This window comes from Apis laboriosa, unplaced genomic scaffold (assembly GCF_014066325.1).
Source record: "Apis laboriosa isolate Shangri-la unplaced genomic scaffold, ASM1406632v1 scaffold40_cov151, whole genome shotgun sequence".
Classification (NCBI taxonomy): domain Eukaryota; kingdom Metazoa; phylum Arthropoda; class Insecta; order Hymenoptera; family Apidae; genus Apis; species Apis laboriosa.
Genome location: NW_025223180.1, coordinates 3,542,912 through 3,564,908, shown reverse-complemented (window position 1 = coordinate 3,564,908; position 21,997 = coordinate 3,542,912). Strand labels below are relative to the sequence as shown.

General features: G+C 25.2%; 4 protein-coding genes across 10 annotated transcripts; 1 reads left to right on the top strand and 3 right to left on the bottom strand.

Annotated features, from left to right (window-relative positions):
* The first annotated feature begins 82 nt into the window (after positions 1 to 82).
* On the top strand, positions 83 to 8,757 carry LOC122715954. 5 transcript variants are annotated; one of them, XM_043938564.1, is made up of 14 exons: positions 83 to 220; positions 1,464 to 1,681; positions 3,461 to 4,161; positions 4,985 to 5,177; positions 5,327 to 5,679; positions 6,259 to 6,455; positions 6,554 to 6,581; positions 6,681 to 6,821; positions 7,161 to 7,390; positions 7,555 to 7,666; positions 7,769 to 7,834; positions 7,949 to 8,055; positions 8,140 to 8,367; positions 8,530 to 8,757. In XM_043938564.1, the coding sequence occupies exons 3-14, from the start codon at positions 3,580 to 3,582 to the stop codon at positions 8,660 to 8,662; spliced, it is 2,370 nt and encodes a 789-aa protein (XP_043794499.1). In that variant the 5' UTR covers positions 83 to 220; positions 1,464 to 1,681; positions 3,461 to 3,579; the 3' UTR covers positions 8,663 to 8,757. The 5 variants fall into 5 exon arrangements, with proteins under 5 accessions (XP_043794499.1, XP_043794494.1, XP_043794498.1 ...); XM_043938559.1 differs by having other exon boundaries at positions 8,137 to 8,367; XM_043938563.1 differs by lacking the exon at positions 83 to 220 and having other exon boundaries at positions 769 to 1,681; positions 8,137 to 8,367.
* Positions 8,720 to 11,926, bottom strand: LOC122715955 (TAF5-like RNA polymerase II p300/CBP-associated factor-associated factor 65 kDa subunit 5L). The gene is made up of 10 exons (XM_043938565.1): positions 11,668 to 11,926; positions 11,408 to 11,565; positions 10,954 to 11,293; positions 10,623 to 10,855; positions 10,329 to 10,511; positions 10,052 to 10,204; positions 9,796 to 9,943; positions 9,483 to 9,651; positions 9,075 to 9,258; positions 8,720 to 8,954 (listed from the first exon to the last, which is right to left on the bottom strand). Exons 1-10 carry the CDS (start codon positions 11,734 to 11,736, stop codon positions 8,822 to 8,824), a joined length of 1,770 nt encoding a protein of 589 aa, XP_043794500.1. The 5' UTR covers positions 11,737 to 11,926; the 3' UTR covers positions 8,720 to 8,821.
* Positions 11,927 to 13,027: 1,101 nt separating this feature from the next.
* Positions 13,028 to 17,173, bottom strand: LOC122715934. Its single transcript, XM_043938532.1, is given in 15 exon segments — positions 13,028 to 13,082; positions 13,298 to 13,405; positions 13,566 to 13,581; positions 13,584 to 13,675; positions 13,677 to 13,843; positions 13,972 to 14,109; positions 14,193 to 14,286; positions 14,509 to 14,588; positions 14,679 to 14,723; positions 14,964 to 15,047; positions 15,100 to 15,103; positions 15,185 to 15,372; positions 15,480 to 15,658; positions 15,820 to 15,955; positions 17,156 to 17,173. Coding segments are annotated over 15 exon segments (1,368 nt in total). The 3' UTR covers positions 13,028 to 13,063.
* Positions 16,920 to 21,918, bottom strand: LOC122715757 (peptide methionine sulfoxide reductase). Of its 3 annotated transcripts, none has more exons than XM_043938190.1 (5): positions 21,660 to 21,918; positions 18,635 to 18,801; positions 18,431 to 18,551; positions 18,215 to 18,351; positions 16,920 to 17,910 (listed from the first exon to the last, which is right to left on the bottom strand). In XM_043938190.1, the coding sequence occupies exons 1-5, from the start codon at positions 21,723 to 21,725 to the stop codon at positions 17,676 to 17,678; spliced, it is 726 nt and encodes a 241-aa protein (XP_043794125.1). In that variant the 5' UTR covers positions 21,726 to 21,918; the 3' UTR covers positions 16,920 to 17,675. The 3 variants fall into 3 exon arrangements, with proteins under 3 accessions (XP_043794125.1, XP_043794127.1, XP_043794126.1); XM_043938192.1 differs by lacking the exon at positions 21,660 to 21,918 and adding an exon at positions 20,502 to 20,526; XM_043938191.1 differs by lacking the exon at positions 21,660 to 21,918 and adding an exon at positions 20,205 to 20,326.
* Positions 21,919 to 21,997: the final 79 nt, after the last annotated feature.

Sequence of the window (21,997 nt, the reverse complement as noted above, 5' to 3'; positions counted from 1 at the left end):
GTTCATACGACTAATCTTTATTTAAAAATTATATCACAAAAAAAAAATACATCATTGATCGAAATTAATTTTTATTTCAGATCAGACGTCAGTCTCGAATATATGATTGATATTAATTCAGTGATGTTTCTTGATGTACTTAATTACGATAATTGGAATACAATTAACGATCGTGAAACAATTGATCTTGGTTCGGATAAAAATTCTTATATAATATTAAGTGAGTGAAAATATTATTGACTTAAGATAAATTTTGACGCAATCATTAATCATTATTTTTATCATTCGTCGAATAACGTAATTTATCATCGATTCATTTTTCTCTTTTCTGTTATTTTATTGTTTGTTATTTAAGTTCGTTAACAAATTTCGTTTCGAATTTCATATAATCGGTTGAAAATCAAATTGGTTCGAAGCTGAATATTTTTAAATCGAGATAAAATAGATTCGATGCGTGAATATCTTTCATCAAAAGGAGGGAAAAAAAAAAAAAAAAAAAAAAAAAATATCGAAGTGAAAGAAAAATATGGAGAACTCGAATGTAGAATATAAAGTTGGGTCATCGTTGGATGACCGTGAACGATAAGTATTTATTTTTAACAAAAGTATACGTACATAAATGTAAAATTTTATTCAAGTTTTTCTTTCAGTATCCGAATTTTATTTTTTTTTTATTAGTACATATAATAACATAATAAGATAAGATTCGATGATTCTTTAATGTATTATAATTTAACTATATTAGAGATAAATTCTACATATATTTTACTTTACCGAGATTACCGAGTATTTCTTTACGTTTGATACAGGAAATCTCGATTATCGCGAAACTGCACAATAATTTACCACAGGGATTCCCATAAAAATAGAACTCGTGGGTTTTCACACATGATACGACATTGGCCTAAATACTTTCTTCAAAATGCATATGCGTAAAAATAACCGTGGTATAAGAGATATAATCGTACGTGAACCATAATAAAATCGTTATTCCAAGTTTTTTGTTTCCATTTTGATAAATTGAAGATTTAATCTTATAGAAAAAAATTAAATCGTTGTTAAACATAAGAACAAATCTTCTGTAAAAACGTCAGTATTTGTATAGTCGATAAATTTTTTACAAGATATTAAAATTATAATTAACTTATTGATACAAAATATTTGTAGGAAACACGATCTTCGTAGTATCTATCCGTTGTAAATAATTAACGAATAACAAAGAAATATTACGAATCGATGATACATTAACGGGCTATATCTCTCATAAATCATAAATTAAAAAAAATCTCATAAATCGACAAGTAATAAAGAAATTAATGAATCAATAAGGAGGTTAATAAACTCAAAACTGATAGCTATAAATATAATAAGAGAGAATTATCTTCTTTCATTAAGTTAACATTTCTTTTACGATAAATTATTGAAACATAACAATGAATAAAACATTATATTTTATATTACAGTACAAATGGATGAACAATGAAATTAATAATACAAGCTTATAGGGAAATCTTTATGTTTATATCAGTGAGCAGATATTGTGTGTGATTCCCCGGATACATTTATAATCTATGCACATACTTGTCGAATATACATTTTGAAAACATTTCAACATTTTTTCCGGATCAAAAGAGCATGGAAACGTGAAAGAAGTACATACAGACAGGAGCGAGGAAAAGAGGTGAGAAAAAGAAACAAAAAGCTGGGATAAAGTGAGAAAAAGAGGGAAAAAGAGGGAAGCCGAGGATAGAATTGGTTGAACGAAAAGGAGAGGAGAGGCAGAGCGAGAAAGAGAGCAATTTTACACGCATTCGCATTCAGTCTGCTTGCGGCTTTCGTGCCAGTCGTATTCCTTCAGTTACTTATTTTCAATCTTTATCACGCTATTTTCCATCCCATGAAATTTGTTTTAACCGATATTACATGAGAATGAACGAAACGAAATCCGCGAAATGCCATCATTTCCGCTACGATTTTTCTGAATGAGGGGCACGAGTCGACGCGTTACCAAGAACGCACGATTCTCGAATTCGCGTAAAAAAAAAAAAAACTGCGCTACTGGGTAAGAGAAAATTTATTCCTTACATCGATCTTACGTCACGTCAATTCTTCTTAGATGGTTCTTTATTCATCCGCGGTTCGAAGACGAATCAGATTTCAAACGAGCACGGTGATCCCCCTTCGTGAGTAACCAAGTGAAAGTTACGCAAAATCTAGTTTAATCGATTCCTTGAAATGGAATAGATAAATTAACATATATCTCGGGGCAGGGAAGGGGTAAAGATATATACGTATCTCAGTTTCGTTTTTTTAAAAAACTTGAAAATTTTATATATAGTCGAGAAACGCAGCTGATTCTAGCTAGCGCATGAAATCTTGTTAAAAATATCCAATATTATTACATGTAATTGGATTTTCATTATAATATCAAGGTCAAGGTAAATCAACATCTCGCGATATACGATGAAAAAAAAAAAATAATTACATTATTACAATTGCATTAAAAATAAATAAATTAATAAAAATAAATAAATTATCGCAATTAACTCGATTATAGAATTATTCGACAAAATGATCAAAAAAAAATATTCGATCTTTTCGATATGAAATATTTATCGTCTGTTTATATATCCGTGAGAATTTCCGGGAAGATCTCGCACGAGTTACATCCGAGTTACATCGATTGTTAATGCTTTCGACAAATATGACGATGTTAGATTGGTTAACAGACGAAGAGGTATATACCCAACACGGATCATTATGCATCGCACGCGTACAACCGCGCACGAATATTTGTAATTGCAATTAAGACTCGTTTGTCTATACTATGAATACACGAGTAGTTATATGCGCATACGTCTTAATGAGTTAGCGCGTAGAAGTTCGAAGCATGTGTGGATGTTTAACGTGCCGATTTAACGTTTATTCATCCAGTAGCAAGGACAGGCCAATTTATCGCTTCAATGATATGATCGCCGCGCTAAATTGGGTAAATCGGTGACGGTTCTAATTAACGAACGGATCTAATGTATATGCAAACTGTTTATCTCGAGGAGGAGGAGGAGGAGGAGGAGGAGGAGGAGAAGGAGGAGGAAGAGGAGGAGGATGTTATCGCGGGTGGTAAAACCGCGCGGATCGCTACACTCTCATCCCCGTTTAATTACTAAAACGTACTGGTTTATTTGACGCGCGGATCGCTACGCTCTTTCCTCATTGGCATTGATACCATTCTCTCTATTACGTAATAATCCGCTTAGCAGTACGCGGTTAACCGTGTTACAACTTTCCGTGGGTGTTTTCGTCAAGTTGAGGTCGTGGTCGAGGATCGATTCATTCCATGATCCCCGTTCATCATCCTCGATCGCTTTCACGTGTCCCCTCCTCGCGCCCGAAAATTTAAACTCGGAGAAAAATTATTATTCCAACTCTGTTCATCTCTCTTTCTCTTCAATTTGAATAGGTGTGAAAGGTGAGACGAAAACAATATAAGTGTGTGTGTGTCGTTCGTCTTCGCGGTGAGGCGAATTTCAACGAGTTGAAAATAAAGAAGAAGAGAAGAAGAAAAAGAAGAATCGACAAATGGATGAATCGACGAGTGGCGATCACCGTGAGACGCAACACCGATCGGTGGAAATAAACACGGGCCAAAAACAAAGGGCCACGTGCTTGAAGATGGCCAATTACGCGACGTCGAACGAGGCGTGCAATTTATCAAGAATACCGAAACGGAAATTGTCCGTGTTTTATCGATCGTTCGACGTGATCGCGCAGATCGATCAAGAGAAGGAAAAGGAGACGCTCGATTTCAGGCGAACCTCGAGCAGCCCATCCGTTCGAATCGATGGTATTCAAGAGGATAACGATTCGAACGATAACGATGAAGCTGATCAACAAACGAGTTTGCACAAAAGAGAATTGGTAACTTATCGTTCGTTGATCGAGAGTGGCAAGTTTTTGAGCAGTTCATCGCCGGATCGTCTTAGCGAAAAGCCATCCTCGAATAACGGGCAAGCTTCGAAAGTTGGTTCGTTATCTCCAAAGACGGTCGAGTTGTCTCAAGTTGGAGAGGATACGATCGTGGATAATTATTCCACGATTACCGAGACTTCGATCGGGAAACATTATAAGTTGAATAATAATGGGAATTATTCCGAGTTGAAAGTAAGCTGATATGTACAGAGCGGTCGCACACTTATATCGATCAATTAACTCTTAACGGCCCCTGCTTCTATTTTCCTTGGCTGGATATTTCAGTCCCCGTTTTCGCGAAACAGAGATCTTTCATACGTGCCGAATTAATTTCGTAGAAATTCGATCGATCTACTGCATCACAAATATTTTCTTTAGGAATAATCTGAATGCGGTGAAGAACGAATTCGGTGATATTTCATTTCACGCGTTCACGAAAATGAAATTTTCCACTGGGATGAGTTTCGAGAATTAGAGAAATCTGTAGTGAAATTGATTCTCGAGAAAGAGATATAATTTTTTAACACGAGAATTATTTAGCGAATATTAATATTTTGCTCCCTTCTAATATGCATAAATACGAAATAAATTTTTATTTCATATTTCATCTTTTAATATTCGCACGATAGCGAGGATAATAACATTTATACTAAATTTAATATCAGTAATTTGTGATAATTTGAAAAATACACGATAAAGAGATTTGCAGATTCACCGAATGTGTTGAAAAATGTAATCGCATCGATTAGATTTTGTTCAAAACGTTTACGAGTTTAAAAAAAATTGAAAAATTGCTCTCGTTCGTTTCGATCGATCAAAAAGCGAAATAAGAGAAAGAGAACCTTGGCCTGATTTCAATCGTCATCCTGAATACCACAGGAGAACTATCCATTACAGTGACACTCGGTTTATCAGACATCCAACACACTGTCTAAACTTAGAGCTGAAACGCTGGACCGTTAAGAGTTAAAAATAATCATCTCCTTACTCTTAACGATCGTTGTCTTTCGATTAGGTCGCAGATGAAAATGTCGCGATTAATTCCCACCAGAACGATTCATCAACCGATCCGACCGACACCGTCCGATCGTTCGCGGAGAAAAAAATTGGAAACGGCGAGACGAACAACGCGACCAATGGGACAATCGATTTCCATCGTGGAAATTCAATGCATGCCACACGTTCAATTTCCTGTTCCCGTACCACCGGTAAATTCACCGTACAATTTGAATCGAATTAAAAGATAAAAAAAAGAAAGAGAAAGAAAAAAAGAAAAGGGGGGGAGGGGGAAAAAAAGAAAAAAAAGACTAAAAATAAAATGTATATTGTTGAAGATCTATTCCTTTTTGATTCGCAGATCTGGTTAAGATCAAAGATTCGGAGTATCCCCGCTCGTTTGTGAACGCATCGAGTGCCGGTCGCCTCGGGAAATATACATCAGTCGATGCCGAAATGTCGAGTCACGAGGATAGCTCGATTGGTTCCGATAGCGAGGATGATTCGATTGAACGGAGTATGCACGCTGCGTTATGTTCGAGGGACGAAGGGAAGATCGAGAGGCGGCGATCGAAAAGTGACAGTCCATTGTCGCAACCCTTGTCATTGTTTTGCTCGATGACTGAATCATCGCGGAAACTTTCGAGGGAAATTGACGAGCACGAGGAAAGCGAGGATCCTGAGGAATTTCGTTCGAAACGAGAGGAGCGACAAGTTGGTAATCATTTTAATGTATCGTTTGTCGCCTTTTTTAAAACTTTTCCTTTCTCGTGAAAACGTATTAAACGCTATTCCCAATTATTTCTGTGAATGTATATTAAACGTTTGTTTCCAATTATTCGTGTCATCAAAATGATTTATACCGCGAGATAATTCGCCGGTTTTTGGAATAATTTGGATTAAAAAATAAAAAAAAAAAAGGAAGAAAATTGTGACAAACACGCTATCTTCCATATTGCTAGATATCCGAAATATTACGTATCTTGAATCGTTGTTACTATACCACATGATCGCATTACATCTGGCGATCTATTCCGTTCGATAGGAAAAATAATATTTGCTCTGGAAGCATTGCGAACGAGCAAACGTTAGACGGTATACTTATATCTTTGGGAAATTTGAAATAAAGTGTCCGGATGCTTTTATTGAAATTCCTTTTCAGTTCTGGTCGCGTAATAAAATATTTATAGAGAAATGAAAAATGTTAAAAACCATGTCCGTTTAAAATAATAATAAATAATTATAAATTATTCACGAATCTATACGTATATCATTTGATATTGTCCGTCCCAGAGATTTTTTGCCACGAGAAGGTCTTTATCGGAAGGTGACTGCGAACGATACCATCGTGCAAAATGCCGTTGCAAATACATGAAAGAGGAAGAATCGTTCGATGAAAGGGTACAATTTCTAGCTTTTCCTAGTTTTAACGATATCAGGCTACAGATCATTGGATTATCGTGCTCGAAAGATATAGATAACGTATACAGGTATAATTCAAACAATATCATTTCTTTTGAATTTATTATCACATATGAATTTTCAATAATCTTGATTAATCTCTTTCTTTTTCCATTTCTTGTTTCAGAGAAAATTTACCGGAGAAAGAGCTCGAGGTTAATAAATTATCAAATATATAATTTTATATAATATAAATTTATAAATGTAAATCTATATTTTTTTCATATAGATATTGATCCGTTTCTTAATTACAGCGCAAATATATTGCGTTTTCAATAGGACTTGGTTCTGATAGAATTACCTTGCATCGAAGAATGGTCTTATCGCTACGTCAACGAGATCAATCGGAACGAAATTTTATGAATGAAATACAAAGAATGCAAGAAGATATAAAAGTAAATGTAACATATTATCTCTTTTCAATCCTTAATCTTTTATAGATTTTTTTTAAATATCGAATTAAAAATATTTATATTTTTTTCTTAGAATATTTTTCTTAGAAAATTAAATTTATTTTTCATTACGATGTTATAAAAAAATTTATAAACAATTTTTTTAAAAAACATAAAAAAAACATAATATAAGAACATAATAATTTTTAAAAGATTTTTAAAAAAAATTTATTTTATTAATTTTTAAAAAAATTTTTTAAATAATTTTTAAAACAATATAATCTCGTATAATAATAAATTATTTATTATTAATTTCTATAATCTATTGTTTTTTGATAATAGGATTTATGTTCACTTTGCACGGATCAAGAGTCAATAGACAAAGTAGAAAAAGTTCGTCATCGGTTAGACATGATAGCACGGTCGGCCCATAGAATTTCTTGCGCTGCTGAAACACTAGGAGCAGTATACCAAGAACACAGACTTTCTAGAGCGATTTTTATAGGTGACAAGTATCTGCAATTATTACGATCCAGATGCGAAAATTTAGCAACAGATATTGAAGAAATCAAGTAAACACTTTCTTCAAAGTTTTTCTTTCTTTGAACTTTTTTTTTATTATATTTCTTATGTAATAAATTAAATTGAATTTTTTTTAAAGAAAAATAATTATTTTTAATGATATTTGAAAAATAATAATTCTTAGATACGATTTACTTTAAAAATTATTTTCTAGACAAATATTATTGAAGAATAATATTATGATAGAAGAAACTTCTGGAGAGATGGGAGACGATTTACCTAAAATTCGATATAGAAATGGATTACCTTGCAATAATCGAACAATGGTTTGTCAAAAATTAATAATATATTAGAAAAAAATATATTATAGATTATAGACGTTATCAACGATATATTATTAATTAATTTTTTCTTAATTTTATTTGCAGATGGCTAGAAGAAGAGCTAGCATCGCTACAATTACGCGACCTTTAAGTTCTCAAGATGTTTTAAAGGCATTTGTTATATTATTCCTTATAATTTAATTTTAATTTATCTTATAATGTTATTCGAACTATTATATAAAAATGTTAAAGATAAAAAAGACTTTTAATTCTTTTTATATTCAGGAAGTTCCCAGACAACGGAACTCTGTTTCCGGAAGAGTTACTTTAAGACGTCCATCATTATGCTTCGAAACACAAAAATGGGAAAACGAAAAATTAAATCGAACGGAGTTTGTATTATTTTCTTATTATCTATTATTATAACATTTATACAGAATAATAAAAAAAAAATATATTTTTTCATATTTCAGCAGTGCAAATAGTGTCATTGAATTACGTGACATTTTTGAACATACTGAGCTACGAAGAAATTCAATTGAAGAAAATAATAATCTCTTAAGAAATGACCAAAATAATAGCGTTTATAGCGTAAATTGTGACATCACTAATAATGTAAAAGATAGAGATCGATTAATTACGAAACAAAATTCTTTCTTGGAATTAAATGTGGCTAAAACTGTTGAAAAACAATTAAAATCATGGTAATTCATTTAATAAAAAACTATATTCAGTTAAATGCAAAATAATATATATATATTAATAATATGTTAATTCATAATAAACAGCTAAAATTATAAAAAAATATAAAATAATAGAAACTTTCAAAAAACAATTTTAATATTAATTGAAGGTTTCGTTTTCAGTATACGAACACATAATGTTGAACCATTACGAATAACGAAAAATATCGAAACATGGAGGCCCATATTATGGTTCGCATTCATCTTCTTTCTTGGATTTTATGCAAAACAAATTATTTCAACGTTTGTTACATAATACATTAAAAAGTTTTGATAGTAAGATTTAGCATTTTTTTGTGTTACAATATTGCAGTATTAAAAAAAAATTTATTCAATGTAATAATTTACAAAGAAAAATAATAAAAGGCATTATTTACAAATATACGTATTTAATATTCTTCATTTCCTCAATATATTACAAATTATCCACAGTTCCAATGCACACGAGTGAATTATTTTTATTATAATAATGTAAAGAGAGAATACTCGAACAATAAGTTGAGTATATTTGTGGTGATTCCGTTTCAGGTACTAGATTTGATGAATTACTATATGAAACAATATATAATAAAAATACATAATATAATAAAATATAATATAATTTTATAAAATATTAAAAATATATTTCTTTTCAATTTATAGAAATACCTTATAATGTTAAAAATTACCTATTAACAGTTTTAATATGATCATGTGTAGGCCATAAACGAATAGTGCCATCTAAACTTCCACTAGCAATGTATTGGCTATCAAAACTCCAATCTAAATTCATAATTGTGTCTTCATGGCCTTTAAGTTCTGTTAACAATGCATTAGTTGCTAAGTCCCAAACAAAAATGGATTTGTCATCACCTAAAATAAAGTTTTAATTTATAAAATATAAATTTATTTAAATATATATATATATATATATATATATATATATATAGAATATTAATGCAAAAAAATATTTATATAATTACATATAAAATATATATAAAAGATTAATATATGTAAAAAAAATTAAATTTTATAGCTTATAAAATACTCATTATTTAATAAAAAATGAAATTATAATTATAATATATATGTTTTACCTGCAGCTGCCAAATATTTTCCATCTGGACTAAAAGCTAAACTGTAAATTGTTGATTGTGCACCTATATATACTCTTAATAAATTTCCGTCATCTTTATCCCATAATCTCACAGTCTTATCAGCAGATCCAGTAGCTAAATATCGAGCATTTGGATGAAATTTTACACACTATAAAACATATATATAATATACATAATAAAATTAACATAAAAATTATCATCTTTCTTTTTTTTTTTTACATATTTATCTTTTTTAAATTCATATATAATTTACAAAAATAAAATCTATTTCTTAATCTAAAAACGTACGTACATTTATGTCTAAAAAATGACCAGCAAATATACGTAATGGATATATCCTATCTAAGGACCATAATTTAGCAGTTCTATCATGAGATCCTGTTGCTACATATAAATTGAATACACTAAGATCCATACACCATATAGGATAATTATGACCACTGAAACAAATTATGTATTTTTTTAATAATAATTAGTAATAATAATTAATAATTAATAATAATTATAATTTCATTCACAAAATATTCATATAAAATTAATATAAATACCTATAAATAGCTGCACATGTATAATCATTAAGTCTCCATGCCCTCATATCTTTATCACTAGATACAGAAAGTAATATATCAGATTCTGGAATAAACCTTAAATCATGTACAATGTCTGTATGACCTCTAAGTATCACTGCCCCTCCTTGAGTCCTTAAAATATAATGAATAAATATATAATTTTAAATTTTACTTAAATTAAATATATTATAATATCTTGAAATGATATTATGAAACTAAAAAATGATATTATGAAACTAAAATTATAGAAACTTACATTCTGTTCGATGTTTCATAAAATTGATGTAAAAATGGAATATTCGAGGCAAATGTGAAAGAAGGTTCTTCATACTTTGGCTTAATTAATACTGTTTCATTTATACCCCATAACCTAATTTCTGTAGTACTAAATCCTACTGCTAATTTATCCATATTCGGTGGAATTATACCACTACTCGCACTATAAAAATAAATATTTTATATGATTCTCAAAGATTCTTAATATTTTTTACACTAACCTCCAATAAAATCATCTTTTCATATAAATAAATTCCAATTTATATATAATTACTTTTCAACAGCATTATTTACTGCAAATATTCGTAGAGGTTGATGAGCATTATTTCGGATTAATCTTATAGCCTCTTGGAGTTCTCTCATTTCACGATCAGCTCCAGTACCTAATGGTTGTTCTATATATCCATTAATTCCTACTTCAGAACGTAAACCTGTTTCTTCACAACCATCTGTATCTGTTTCAGGCACATTCATTTTTTTAATTATTGTTACATGAGTATTTATTATCTATAAATAAACCATTATATTGTTAATAAAAATTAAAAAAAGATAGTTTCATTAACAACTTGTTGTATTTAATGTTTGATATATTATAATTTTATTACCTGCATTAATATTATATGTCCATGTTTTGAAAGAAATTGTTGAAGACATAAATGAGCAACATCAGACATATCCACTTTATATTTTCTGGTTCTAAATGAATTTACTAAAGGTCTTAATTCAATATCTTGTACTGAAAACACACTAGATAGTTCTTCTAAAAAATCTTTCTCTGTTTCACTATTGAACTCATTTTGATGTGTTTTTAGAAATTGAATTGCTGCTTGTCTGTTACCAGCATGTAGCATCTCTAAATACAAGTGACAAAATACAGGGTATAGAAGCCCTTTTAATTCCATTTTTAATTTATCATCGAGTACAATATTTACCCACATCTTTAATCTAAAGAAAATATTTATTTTTAAAATAAAATAAACAATAATTATATATAATCAAATTAATGCATTAAAAAGATATATATTCAGTTATAAAAATTTTAAATACAAAAGGATGTACCGCTGATATGCTTGATCTGCAGCAGCAACATCAATACTAATGGCACTAAAAATAATTGAATTATCTTGAGATGTGGCAGAAGCAGCAGTTGCATTCAGAGTCATTTCATCACTTGTTCTACAATATACTTGATTGTTTTTACAAAAAACGTCGCTAGTCTATAATTAATATTTAAAAATAATAAGAGGTTATGTCATATTTATTAATTCTAATTTAAATTTAAATAAAATTATTGAAATAAAAATAAGAATGTAACCTGCCTGATAATGACGTCGTTTTAAATATGATTCAATTGTAGCATTAATTAATTCGCTCTTTAAACGTTTCATCTTTTTACAACCGTACGTTGGTTATTTTCAAGAGATTGAAAAGATTCAACCATACGAAAGACATTAAGTAATACAAATTATTTAAATATTAAATTAATTATTAAAGTACAGAGTTTCAACAATTACTTATAAAATCAATCGAATGCAAATAATATTTATATTTTATTAATAGTTAATAAAACAAATCTTGAGATTAACCGCTATTATTAGATATATATTTTCATTAATAAAATAAATTAAAACTTAAATAAAATTTTAATTAATAACATTGGGTATATTATTTTCATTACAATATTTTTTTTAAACTTTCATACTTTATTGAACCTTATTTATAACGTACAAATCTATAAACAAATAGTTGCCGCCCGTCAGTCATTCTGAAAATATATAATCAAAAACATATCTTTTCCCTAGAAAATGATTTGTTGTTCTTTGTTGTTATTGGAATTACTAGAATACATATTTTTATTTATGTGCAAGTATAAAATAAATAATAATTATAATTTTTTATAAATATCTTTTTTTCTTTCTTTCTTATCATCGAATTTAAACTATTTACAAATTATATTTATATATGAACTTTTTAAAATATTAAATAATAATTAATAATATATAGAACTGTTCAATACTTCAGTAATTTTATATAGGAATTTTTTAGAAATTTATAACTAGAAATAAAGACAACATAGATAAGATACAAAATAGATCTATTATTTATTATATTAAAATGATAATCATAAGCATTAAACAATAAATCAAATTAATCATTTTATATTTTTTTATGTTCTAAATTAACAATCATGCAAGTATAAATTTTGCAAAGTAAATATAAACAAGAGCAAAAGGAAAAAGAATAGAAATAAAGTAAAAATATTCAAATTACCGCCATCTCCAGAATGCTGCAAATGAGCACATAAAAAATAGCAAATGAAAAAAAGAGATATAGATAAGAATTAATCTTCAGCGCCATCTTTTGAATATTAGATATGTTTTGGAAAAATCATTTTTATAAATACTTAAGAGATAACGTTGATCCTCAATTCTTATTTTATTTTATCTTCTGCTTTCAAAAAGATGTTTTCGGAGTAACTTACAATACATTGACAAACTTGATGATTTAAGAAATAGCACTGAGTTAATTTTTACTCTATCTCAATTTTTTTTTATTATTTATTATGATTATAAAAATTATAATAATATTTACAAAATTATATATCTATATATCTATATATATCATATATCTTATATATCTCATTATATATAATATAAATGCTTTATTATAAAATTTTGTCTTTTATTTGTTAATGACATAGTTATATTTAAATAACTATCTATCCATTTTTGATCTAAAAAAAATATATATATTATATTTTTAATATATATAATATAGTAATGATATAGTAATGATTTTTATGTATATCACTGATATATAAAAATCATAATAGAATATTAACATTTTTAATGCTTTTATAAGCAATATTTTTTCATTATATAATTATGTAATTTTTAAAAATATATCATTGATTAAAATTATTAAAATTATTAAATATTGAAAACTTACAAATTGGAACACAGTAAGTTTAAATCTTGTGGTAAAACATATCGTATATGTGAAGACAAATCAACAAATGGATCATTATCATTTTCAAAATTTTCAAATTCTTTTAATCTGTAAAATGTGAAGAAATAATACAAATATTTTAATTCAAATAATAACATATTTTAAAATATATATTTAATTGATATATATTTAAAAAAATATATATTTTAAAATATATATTTTATATATATAAATAATATATATTTCAAATAATAGCATTTATATTAACCTTACAATAAAATGGACTGATTTATTGCTGATTGTTCAATATTACGTTTAGATAAATTAAAAATTGTGGGAAGTATTGCGTCACGGAAATCACCAATTTTTATTAAATTATTGTTCTGAATTATTATTTTTGTTAAGGCTTTGTGTAATTAACGAACGTAATATTGGAATATCTATCCAAACAATATGGCATTCATTATGAAGCATTTTTGCAAACCAATCAAAAGTACCGATTTTAGCTACATTATTCCATTCTATTCCATTATGCCAATCATATACCTGTAAAATATATAAAATTGTATCCAAATTGTACATAAAATATATATTTTAAAAGAAAAGATTTTTAATGATAGTAAATTATTGATCTCTATTTAATATAATGTAATTTTTAGTGGAAAATAACTTACAATACATTGACGAATTTGACTAAGTGTCTGTCGAAAATCTGTCATTAATGCCATAAATGATTCAGAACCTTTAGTATAGAACAATACAATATCTCTATTTATATTAATATCTTCCCATTTTATCTTTTTTTTAATATCCTATAAAATATTTGATATATTGTATTTATTAATTCTAATGATTTTATGATTAAAAATATTTTTAAAGAAATATTTTTTCTTACTTTATAAATACACATAATATAGATGAGGTACATAATTCCAATAATTGTAAATAAAGTTATAATAATAATTGGGAAATAAGAAAATTTATCAAAATTAATGTTGATTGGAATATTATGAGATATTGTATTTATATTTTGACAACCTATAATAAATTTCTATATTTCATTATATGTGATTAAATAAAAAAAATATTATTAAATTATATTTAAATTAAAGGATATTAATTATTATTGCCTAAAAAAATAAGGAAAATATATAAATAAATATGACTATTAATTTACTTACTTTTATGCCAAAAACATTTAAAGTGGTGACCATAAAGTGTTATTTTTATATCTTATATCATCACATAAATATATTGTAGTACAATAGTTGGCTTTTCCAAGATTTGTTTGCTAATAAGTATTATAATATTAAAATTATAATAGTTTGCTTTTTGTTTATTAAAGTGATAGAATTATACAAATATTAAGCATAAAACTTACCCAAATTATATTTAAATTATGATTATTATCTTCTAAATAATTATCCTATAAATCACATAACAATTTTAGTATACTTTAATTTATTTATATTACTACATCATAAGATTACTCATTATATATGTTATATAAAATTCTTATATACATCATAACATATATATATATATATATATATATATATATACATTATATAAAATTTTTAATTAATTATATATTTTATATAATGATTAAATATTATATTATATTTTAGAAAATATAAAACAAAAAATATTATAATAATTAAATTACCAAAAGATGAAAATTCCAGTAACCATCAGGAACATCTTCATCATTAAAAGAACAAATATCATTGTACAATATACCCAACTTTATCTGAACTGTAATTATGAGTAATTATGATAGGGGAGTATATGTCAAAATATACCCATCTTTTATTCATTTTTTTTTAAAATTCTATTTTAAAACATTTTATATAAATCTATTTATAAATAATCATAATATAAACTTACTTTTTTGTACTATTAAGTTCGATATATTCATATGTACATTGCAATATTGGTTCTACAATGTCTGTTCTTTCATAATTAGTTCTTAAGAATTTATTATTTTTTATCATTTTTATCATTTTTGTATCTTGAAAATTAAATTGAACAGAATAACATGCTGTAAATACATATGGAACAAGTATTCCAGTATTCTAAAAACAATTTCTTTTATAAATTCTTTAGAAAGATTAATAATTTATAATTATAACAAATTAGAATTTTGTATATGTGTATATATGTACTAATAGTGTACTAATACCTGATATTGCTTATTATTTGAAACAAAACATATAATATTTCTACTATGTATTTCATTTTTATATGAATTATTAAAATTATAATTCATACATTTTTTTTCATTGATTGATTCATTTGCTAATAAAATAAGCTCATATTTACATATATTTTTTGGTGGTTTAAGTTTAATCTGTATGATATCTATAATATGTAAAATATCAATTTTAAAATATTATTGTTTTATATACATACATATATATAAAATAAATAAAATTTACTTATATTATATATATATATATATATATAATATAAATAAATTTTATAAATACTTAAAGTTTTCTTGTATATAAATATTTACTTACCAAGAAATTTAGAAATTTTATCTATTATTGAAAAATTAACATCAGTAGAAATATCTTTATTTATACAAAATTTAATTGCAGGCAAATTATTTGAATAATTTATGGATGTTTTACAATCATTGGTATCGCAAATATACTGTAAATAAAAAAATTTTAGATAAAATGAAATACTATTTTATTTTTGAAAATTATATTGAAAAGTAAAAATAATGAATATATATAGAAATTAAAATAATAATCAAATATAAAATTTAAATATTTAATTTCTTCTTAATATCTGATACTTACGTCACATTTTTTTGCATATAATAAAGATGCAATAAAAAATGCAATAAGAAATATCATATAACCTTTAAATATAACTAAATACATACTTCGAAAAAATTTTATTAAAAATTTTATACAAAATTATAATTTTTGAACTATTAAATTTTCCGTAAATTTTTTATATTTATTTACAAAAATAATTATAAATATGCTGATCGAAAAATTAACAATTATATTTTATTTCATATTTTATTTTGTGTTATTGTTTTCAGAATATTCAATATGGCATAATTATACATTCAATTATAATTAAAAAATATCATAAAGATAACAATCTTTATGATATTTTGTAAAAATAAAGCAATCTTGCATATTTGCATACGCATACATATTTATATATATTAATCATTCATAAATACTTTTAAATTATTCAATTATTCAGATTCTCGATTTCTGATTTCTGCTTTAATTAGTTATTTTAATCTGCTTTTGTTCACAGAAACAATTGAGTAAAAAAATTATTGATATATTCTGTGATTCTTAATTATTATCCGACTAAATGTATTTTTTTTTATATTAGTTACTGTTTTTTTTTTTAATTGAAATAAGTTTTTCACAGAAATTAAAAAAGCATTTTAAATCTATATCTAAAAATTATAATACATCTATTCAACAAAATAAGAAGAAAATAAATTTAAGATACAAATAAAAATTATTATTTTTATATTTTAATGATTCCTATAATGCAAAAATAATGCAAAATTATTTTATATGCATAAATAATAAGTATAAAAAACAAGTGAATTATGGAAATGAATTAGATGCACATCAAACACTGTTATACATATGTATACATATATTTCATACGACCACATGTAAGTATATGAGCGTGCGTATTTAATAACGCAGTTGTCTTGAAATTATATACATTTTCTAATACTTGTGGTTATAAGATTATTCATAATAAATATTACATAATTATATTCTTATTTGTAATTAACAAATGATATTTGTCATATAAAGTAGTAATTATGTGAAAAATTGAACTCAAACAATTTAAAAAACATACTTTAATCGTATGCTTCATACTTGCTTTTTTTTGAAATAAAAAAAAATAAACTTATAAAACATAGAATGTGCGAAGTAATCAAAAAACAAATGATTGCAAACAATATTATCTATATATACTTTTCACAGCCTATTTTACTGTAAATTTCTTTTTAATTTTTGTTTAAAAATAACATATTCCAATATTGCTGAGCAAACAAACAAATATGTCATGTCATTATTGTATTATGCATGAAATATAATATAATGAATATCCTGTTAATAAAACTTACACACTATAGTAAAAATTATAGAAATTAAGAAAATTAATACTAACAAAAAATATTTATCGAGCGAAATCTATAAGTTTTTAAAATCGAGCTCAAGACTTATTTGCGAGAGATTTCAAATACAATTTACAGGAAATTAGAACCACATAAAAAAAATTTTTTCCAGATTTTAAAATTTGTTTTTACGAAAAAATATCATGTTCAATGTGTACTAAGATAAATATATGAAAAATTCTTAAATATTCATTACAGCTAGCAATATAAATTTCCTTGATTCTCAATCACATATTTTTCTAAATACTTCGCAGCTTTCTCACTTAAACCAAGATTAGGTAACTCTTTTTTAAATTGTTCGAGCGTTCCAGCACCAGCGATGTAACCGTTTAATTTAGCAGCTAGAGGTGAATTTCGAAGAAGCTCATCACTAGTAAGACCGGTATTTTCCATTAACCATGGATGTTTTCGAAGTCGATATTTCTGATGGTAACTAAATTAATAATAAATTAATTATTTAAAAATAATAAGAATTACTTATATAAATATTTTAATTCATTAAAAAGAGTCGAAAATATATTATCGATATGTATATCTATTAATCTAATAAAAATTAATTTATGATAAATGATATTAATAATTGTTGGAATTCATATAATAATATTATTGGAATACGCACAATAATTTAAAATTAATTTTTAATTTATATTTTTCTATAAAAATTTATTAAAAAATTTTATAAATTTTCTATAAAGTTCTATTAAAAAAAATTTTACAAAATTATAACATGTACTTACTCTTCTGCTAGATAAAACTTTTCGAATTTTCTAATTTCAGTAAGAATCAAATCTGTATGTTTATATTGCTCTTGTTCACGTGATTTTTCAGCTAATAATTTTTGTTCTTCGTCATGATACAAAATTAATGACATGTACTAAAAGCAATAATACAAATATAATCATTTTTATATAATTAACAAAACTAAAAATTAATAAGAGACTAGTCATATTTACCTGTCTCTTGATTTTTGTAGTGAGACCATATTCATGATTTTGCCAAAATAAAGCAAGTAATTGTGAATATGATACAATATTTGGATTATACTCAATATCAACGACTTCCGTATGATCACCCCTGCCAATAAAAATAAAAAAATTGATATTATAACAGATATAAACAGATTTCTATTAGAAATGAAAAATAAAAATAAAACATACATATTTTTATAAGTTGGTGATTCTTTTTGTCCACCTGCATATCCAACACAAGTTCTAATTACACCGGGTAAAACGCCAAATAAACAATCACCGGCCCAGAAACATCCCATTCCAAATGTTGCGCGTTTTGCTTGAATTTCTTCGAATTGTCCTGGCATTTTGTTCGACTATTATCACAAAATGAATAGAATTATATAGAAGAATATAAAAATAGAAAATTATATAAATAATAGCTAAAATTAAATGAACTAAATTAAAATATTAATACAGTGTATAAGAAAAAATCTTTCGATTCATATATCATCATGGTATTATTTTGATTTGATCCAATAAAGAAATGTAAAATCTGTTAAGTAATGGTTACATTGAAAATGATTAAAGTGATTAAATAAAATGATTAAATAATGTTATTTTTCTATTAAACATTATTAAATAAAATCATTTTCTTTTCAATCTCTAATTATAACAATTTTTCATTTTTTAGATTTTTCAATATTAATAGAATTAATCAACTTTAGATAATATTAATTTTTTTAAATTATATTGGGTATTTTAAAATAAGAAAAAATATGAATAAAAATATGAAAATTACAATAATTACAATATTTTGATGTTGTTTGTACCTGAAGATTTATGTTTGTTTAAAAAATTATTTCGTTTAGTGATGATTGACCTCATATTTTTATGATTAGAAATAATTCTTTCATGACACCCGTTATGCATAAATTACGGACCTGACGCGTGTACAAAAAAAGCGTGAAGGAATATACAGAGTGAACTATATAACTTGATTACCTCGTTTCTGTTTTTAATAAGATTGGTTTCAAACGTGTTATTTCGTAATACTATTATTTTTAAAATGTAAAAGTCTTTTCTATCTTTGAATTGAATAAAATATTAATTTTTTTTTCTATAATAAAAATTATATTAATTAATTTCTTAAATTTTTTTACGAAGTTATTAAAAAGATATACATTTATATTTTTATATTTTAATTATTTTAACTATTTGAATATATTAGAAATAGAATTATAAAAAAATACTTGAAAATTTATTGGTATATCTTACAAGATACTTAAAATGCTATTCATCAACTACAATGTACTTGATTAAAGAATGTCTATCTAGTTCAATCACATTAACACGATAATACGTAATCAACGAAGGATTTATTACATGTCGTCATTAAATATTTTTCAATATCATTTAGATATTGAAAAGAATTTTTATAAATTTTCTATTAAAAAATACAAAAAAAATTATATAAGTAATTTATTATAACAATTTATTATAATTTTTTTATTTAATATGAATATTTTTTTATTTAATATGAAAGATTTATAAAAATATTTTTAAAATTTTTGTCCTACTTCTTATTAAGAGTAATTAAATAAAAATAATTATATATAAAAAACAGAAATGAAAATGAAAGTTATATACAAAAAGATAATACAAAGAGTGCAAGATTTCAAATATCTAATTTGAAAAATCAATACTATAACAAAAATCTATAATTTTATTAAATAAATGACAGAAACAATTCAAATGATTTAGATAATTATTTACTTACATAAATCATTTTATATGAAATGAAAGATGAATAAAACACTTTACAAATTTAAATTTATTCTTCAAGTTTTATTGAAGACGATTTAGACGATTAATAAAAAGAATTTTAAACTAAAAGATTAGTGTTCATAAAAAAATAATGCGAATTTAAAAATAATTTAATCTATTAACTTATATTATTGATATGATATTTTAATTAATATTAATAACATTTTTTTAATTTTTACAGAAATATTATACAAAAATAAATGAAAAATAAAATACATAAATTTCGAATAATATTAAAAAAATAATTTACCTTAATCTACAATAAAAAAGAAAATTATTTAAAAAAAATAAATGAAGAAATAAAAGTACAAATAAAAATTCACTTCAAATTCAATGAAAGGTATCTCGTTGGTAACTGAAAGAACACAAGAAACTACCGCGTGCTTCAGCAGTTCTACTTTTTATCTACGTTATCCCTTCTCTTTCTCTTTTCCCTACTCTGCAATATATTACGAACCCACTCCATTCTCATACACATAAATCGTTGCTTTTGTTTCAATCATCAATTTAATTTGCTAATTTTGCTGCTCTAGTATTTCTGTACGTTCCATTATAGCGCTAATTAATAATAGTAAAAATTGTATTTTGAACTTCACAGGATATTTTTGATGGTAATTGTTATTCGTATTTTTTATTTTATCGTATTTCATTAAAATTTTTATATTTTTATACATATATTATATACATATATAATATTATATATAATATAAATTATTTAGTAAATAACTAGGATTTAGTAAAATTAATAATAATCAATAAAAATTTGTTAATATATTAAGCCGTATTTATTTTATATAAATACGTATGAATGATAAATATTTAAAAAAAACGCATATAATTTAAAATACTGATCCAAAGAATGTAGCTAAAAATATCAATATTAACCTCTCTTATGAGAGATACGATGTCATCAATCGATGTCGAATCTCATAATATATAGGATATGTTAATTGTCAATTTAACAGAGTTCGACAAGTTCTTCATGTGAGTTGCATCAGAAAATTGAAGCCACATGTGTTCGTTAAATTAGATAACAATTGCTGGACCGACTGACGTAATCTTTCTACCATGCGTGCTAAGCTCAGTAGCTCGACAGCTACAATTCAAAAAAGCGGTGTTATCACGACATTGATCATATAAAGAGGTTATTATCATATCTGTTACTTTCTATGTATTAAATATTTGTACCGATAAATAGTATCTAATGTAATTTGTTAATTTACCAATTTTTATTGAAACATAACAGTATCAGAATAATTTGATTTTTATTTTAAATATGAAACAAGCACAAATTTGATCATACACAATTTCACAATCATAAAAAATATCGGATTTAATAACATAATAAATCTAAACAAAAGCAACCTAATTGACAAATATCATAAAGTAGTGCAGTGATATGACATACCAAGCAGCGATAGCTGATTACGACTAAACTTCTACGTAGCAAGAGGATTAAATTTGATGTCACCATCTTCAATAGAAATGCCTATCGATAAGTGTTCTGAAAGAAGAATCATTCATATGGTTTATTAACTTTATCGCTATTAAAGACAGAAAATAAAATAATTTAAATCATTTTTCAATTGATTTAGAATCTTATAAGTTTGTTATTGAACATTTATCATTCGTGTAGAATATAAATATTTTGCTCAATTAAATAAATTGATTTTATAAATATCTGGTGCAATGAAAAAACAATAAATTTTATATATTTACTTTTATTCACAATTGTTTTATTCTTCG

What these genes read in the sequence shown, in the direction of transcription:
- LOC122715955 (XM_043938565.1), bottom strand. Translation starts at nt 11,736, where the DNA reads ATGAAACGTTTAAAGAGCGAATTAATTAATGCTACAATTGAATCATAT. An exon ending in TATGAAACATCGAACAGAAT is followed by an intron (nt 10,205 to 10,328) that starts GTAAGTTTCTAT and finishes TTATATTTTAAG; the next exon opens with GACTCAAGGAGGGGCAGTGA. An exon ending in AAAATATTTGGCAGCTGCAG is followed by an intron (nt 9,259 to 9,482) that starts GTAAAACATATA and finishes ACTTTATTTTAG; the next exon opens with GTGATGACAAATCCATTTTT.
- LOC122715757 (XM_043938190.1), bottom strand. Translation starts at nt 21,725, where the DNA reads ATGGTGACATCAAATTTAATCCTCTTGCTACGTAGAAGTTTAGTCGTA. An exon ending in TCACCAACTTATAAAAATAT is followed by an intron (nt 18,552 to 18,634) that starts GTATGTTTTATT and finishes TTTTATTGGCAG; the next exon opens with GGGTGATCATACGGAAGTCG. An exon ending in AAGTTTTATCTAGCAGAAGA is followed by an intron (nt 17,911 to 18,214) that starts GTAAGTACATGT and finishes TTATTAATTTAG; the next exon opens with TTACCATCAGAAATATCGAC.
- LOC122715954 (XM_043938559.1), top strand. Translation starts at nt 3,580, where the DNA reads ATGGATGAATCGACGAGTGGCGATCACCGTGAGACGCAACACCGATCG. An exon ending in CGAAACGAGAGGAGCGACAA is followed by an intron (nt 5,680 to 6,258) that starts GTTGGTAATCAT and finishes TGTCCGTCCCAG; the next exon opens with AGATTTTTTGCCACGAGAAG. An exon ending in TACCGGAGAAAGAGCTCGAG is followed by an intron (nt 6,582 to 6,680) that starts GTTAATAAATTA and finishes TCTTAATTACAG; the next exon opens with CGCAAATATATTGCGTTTTC.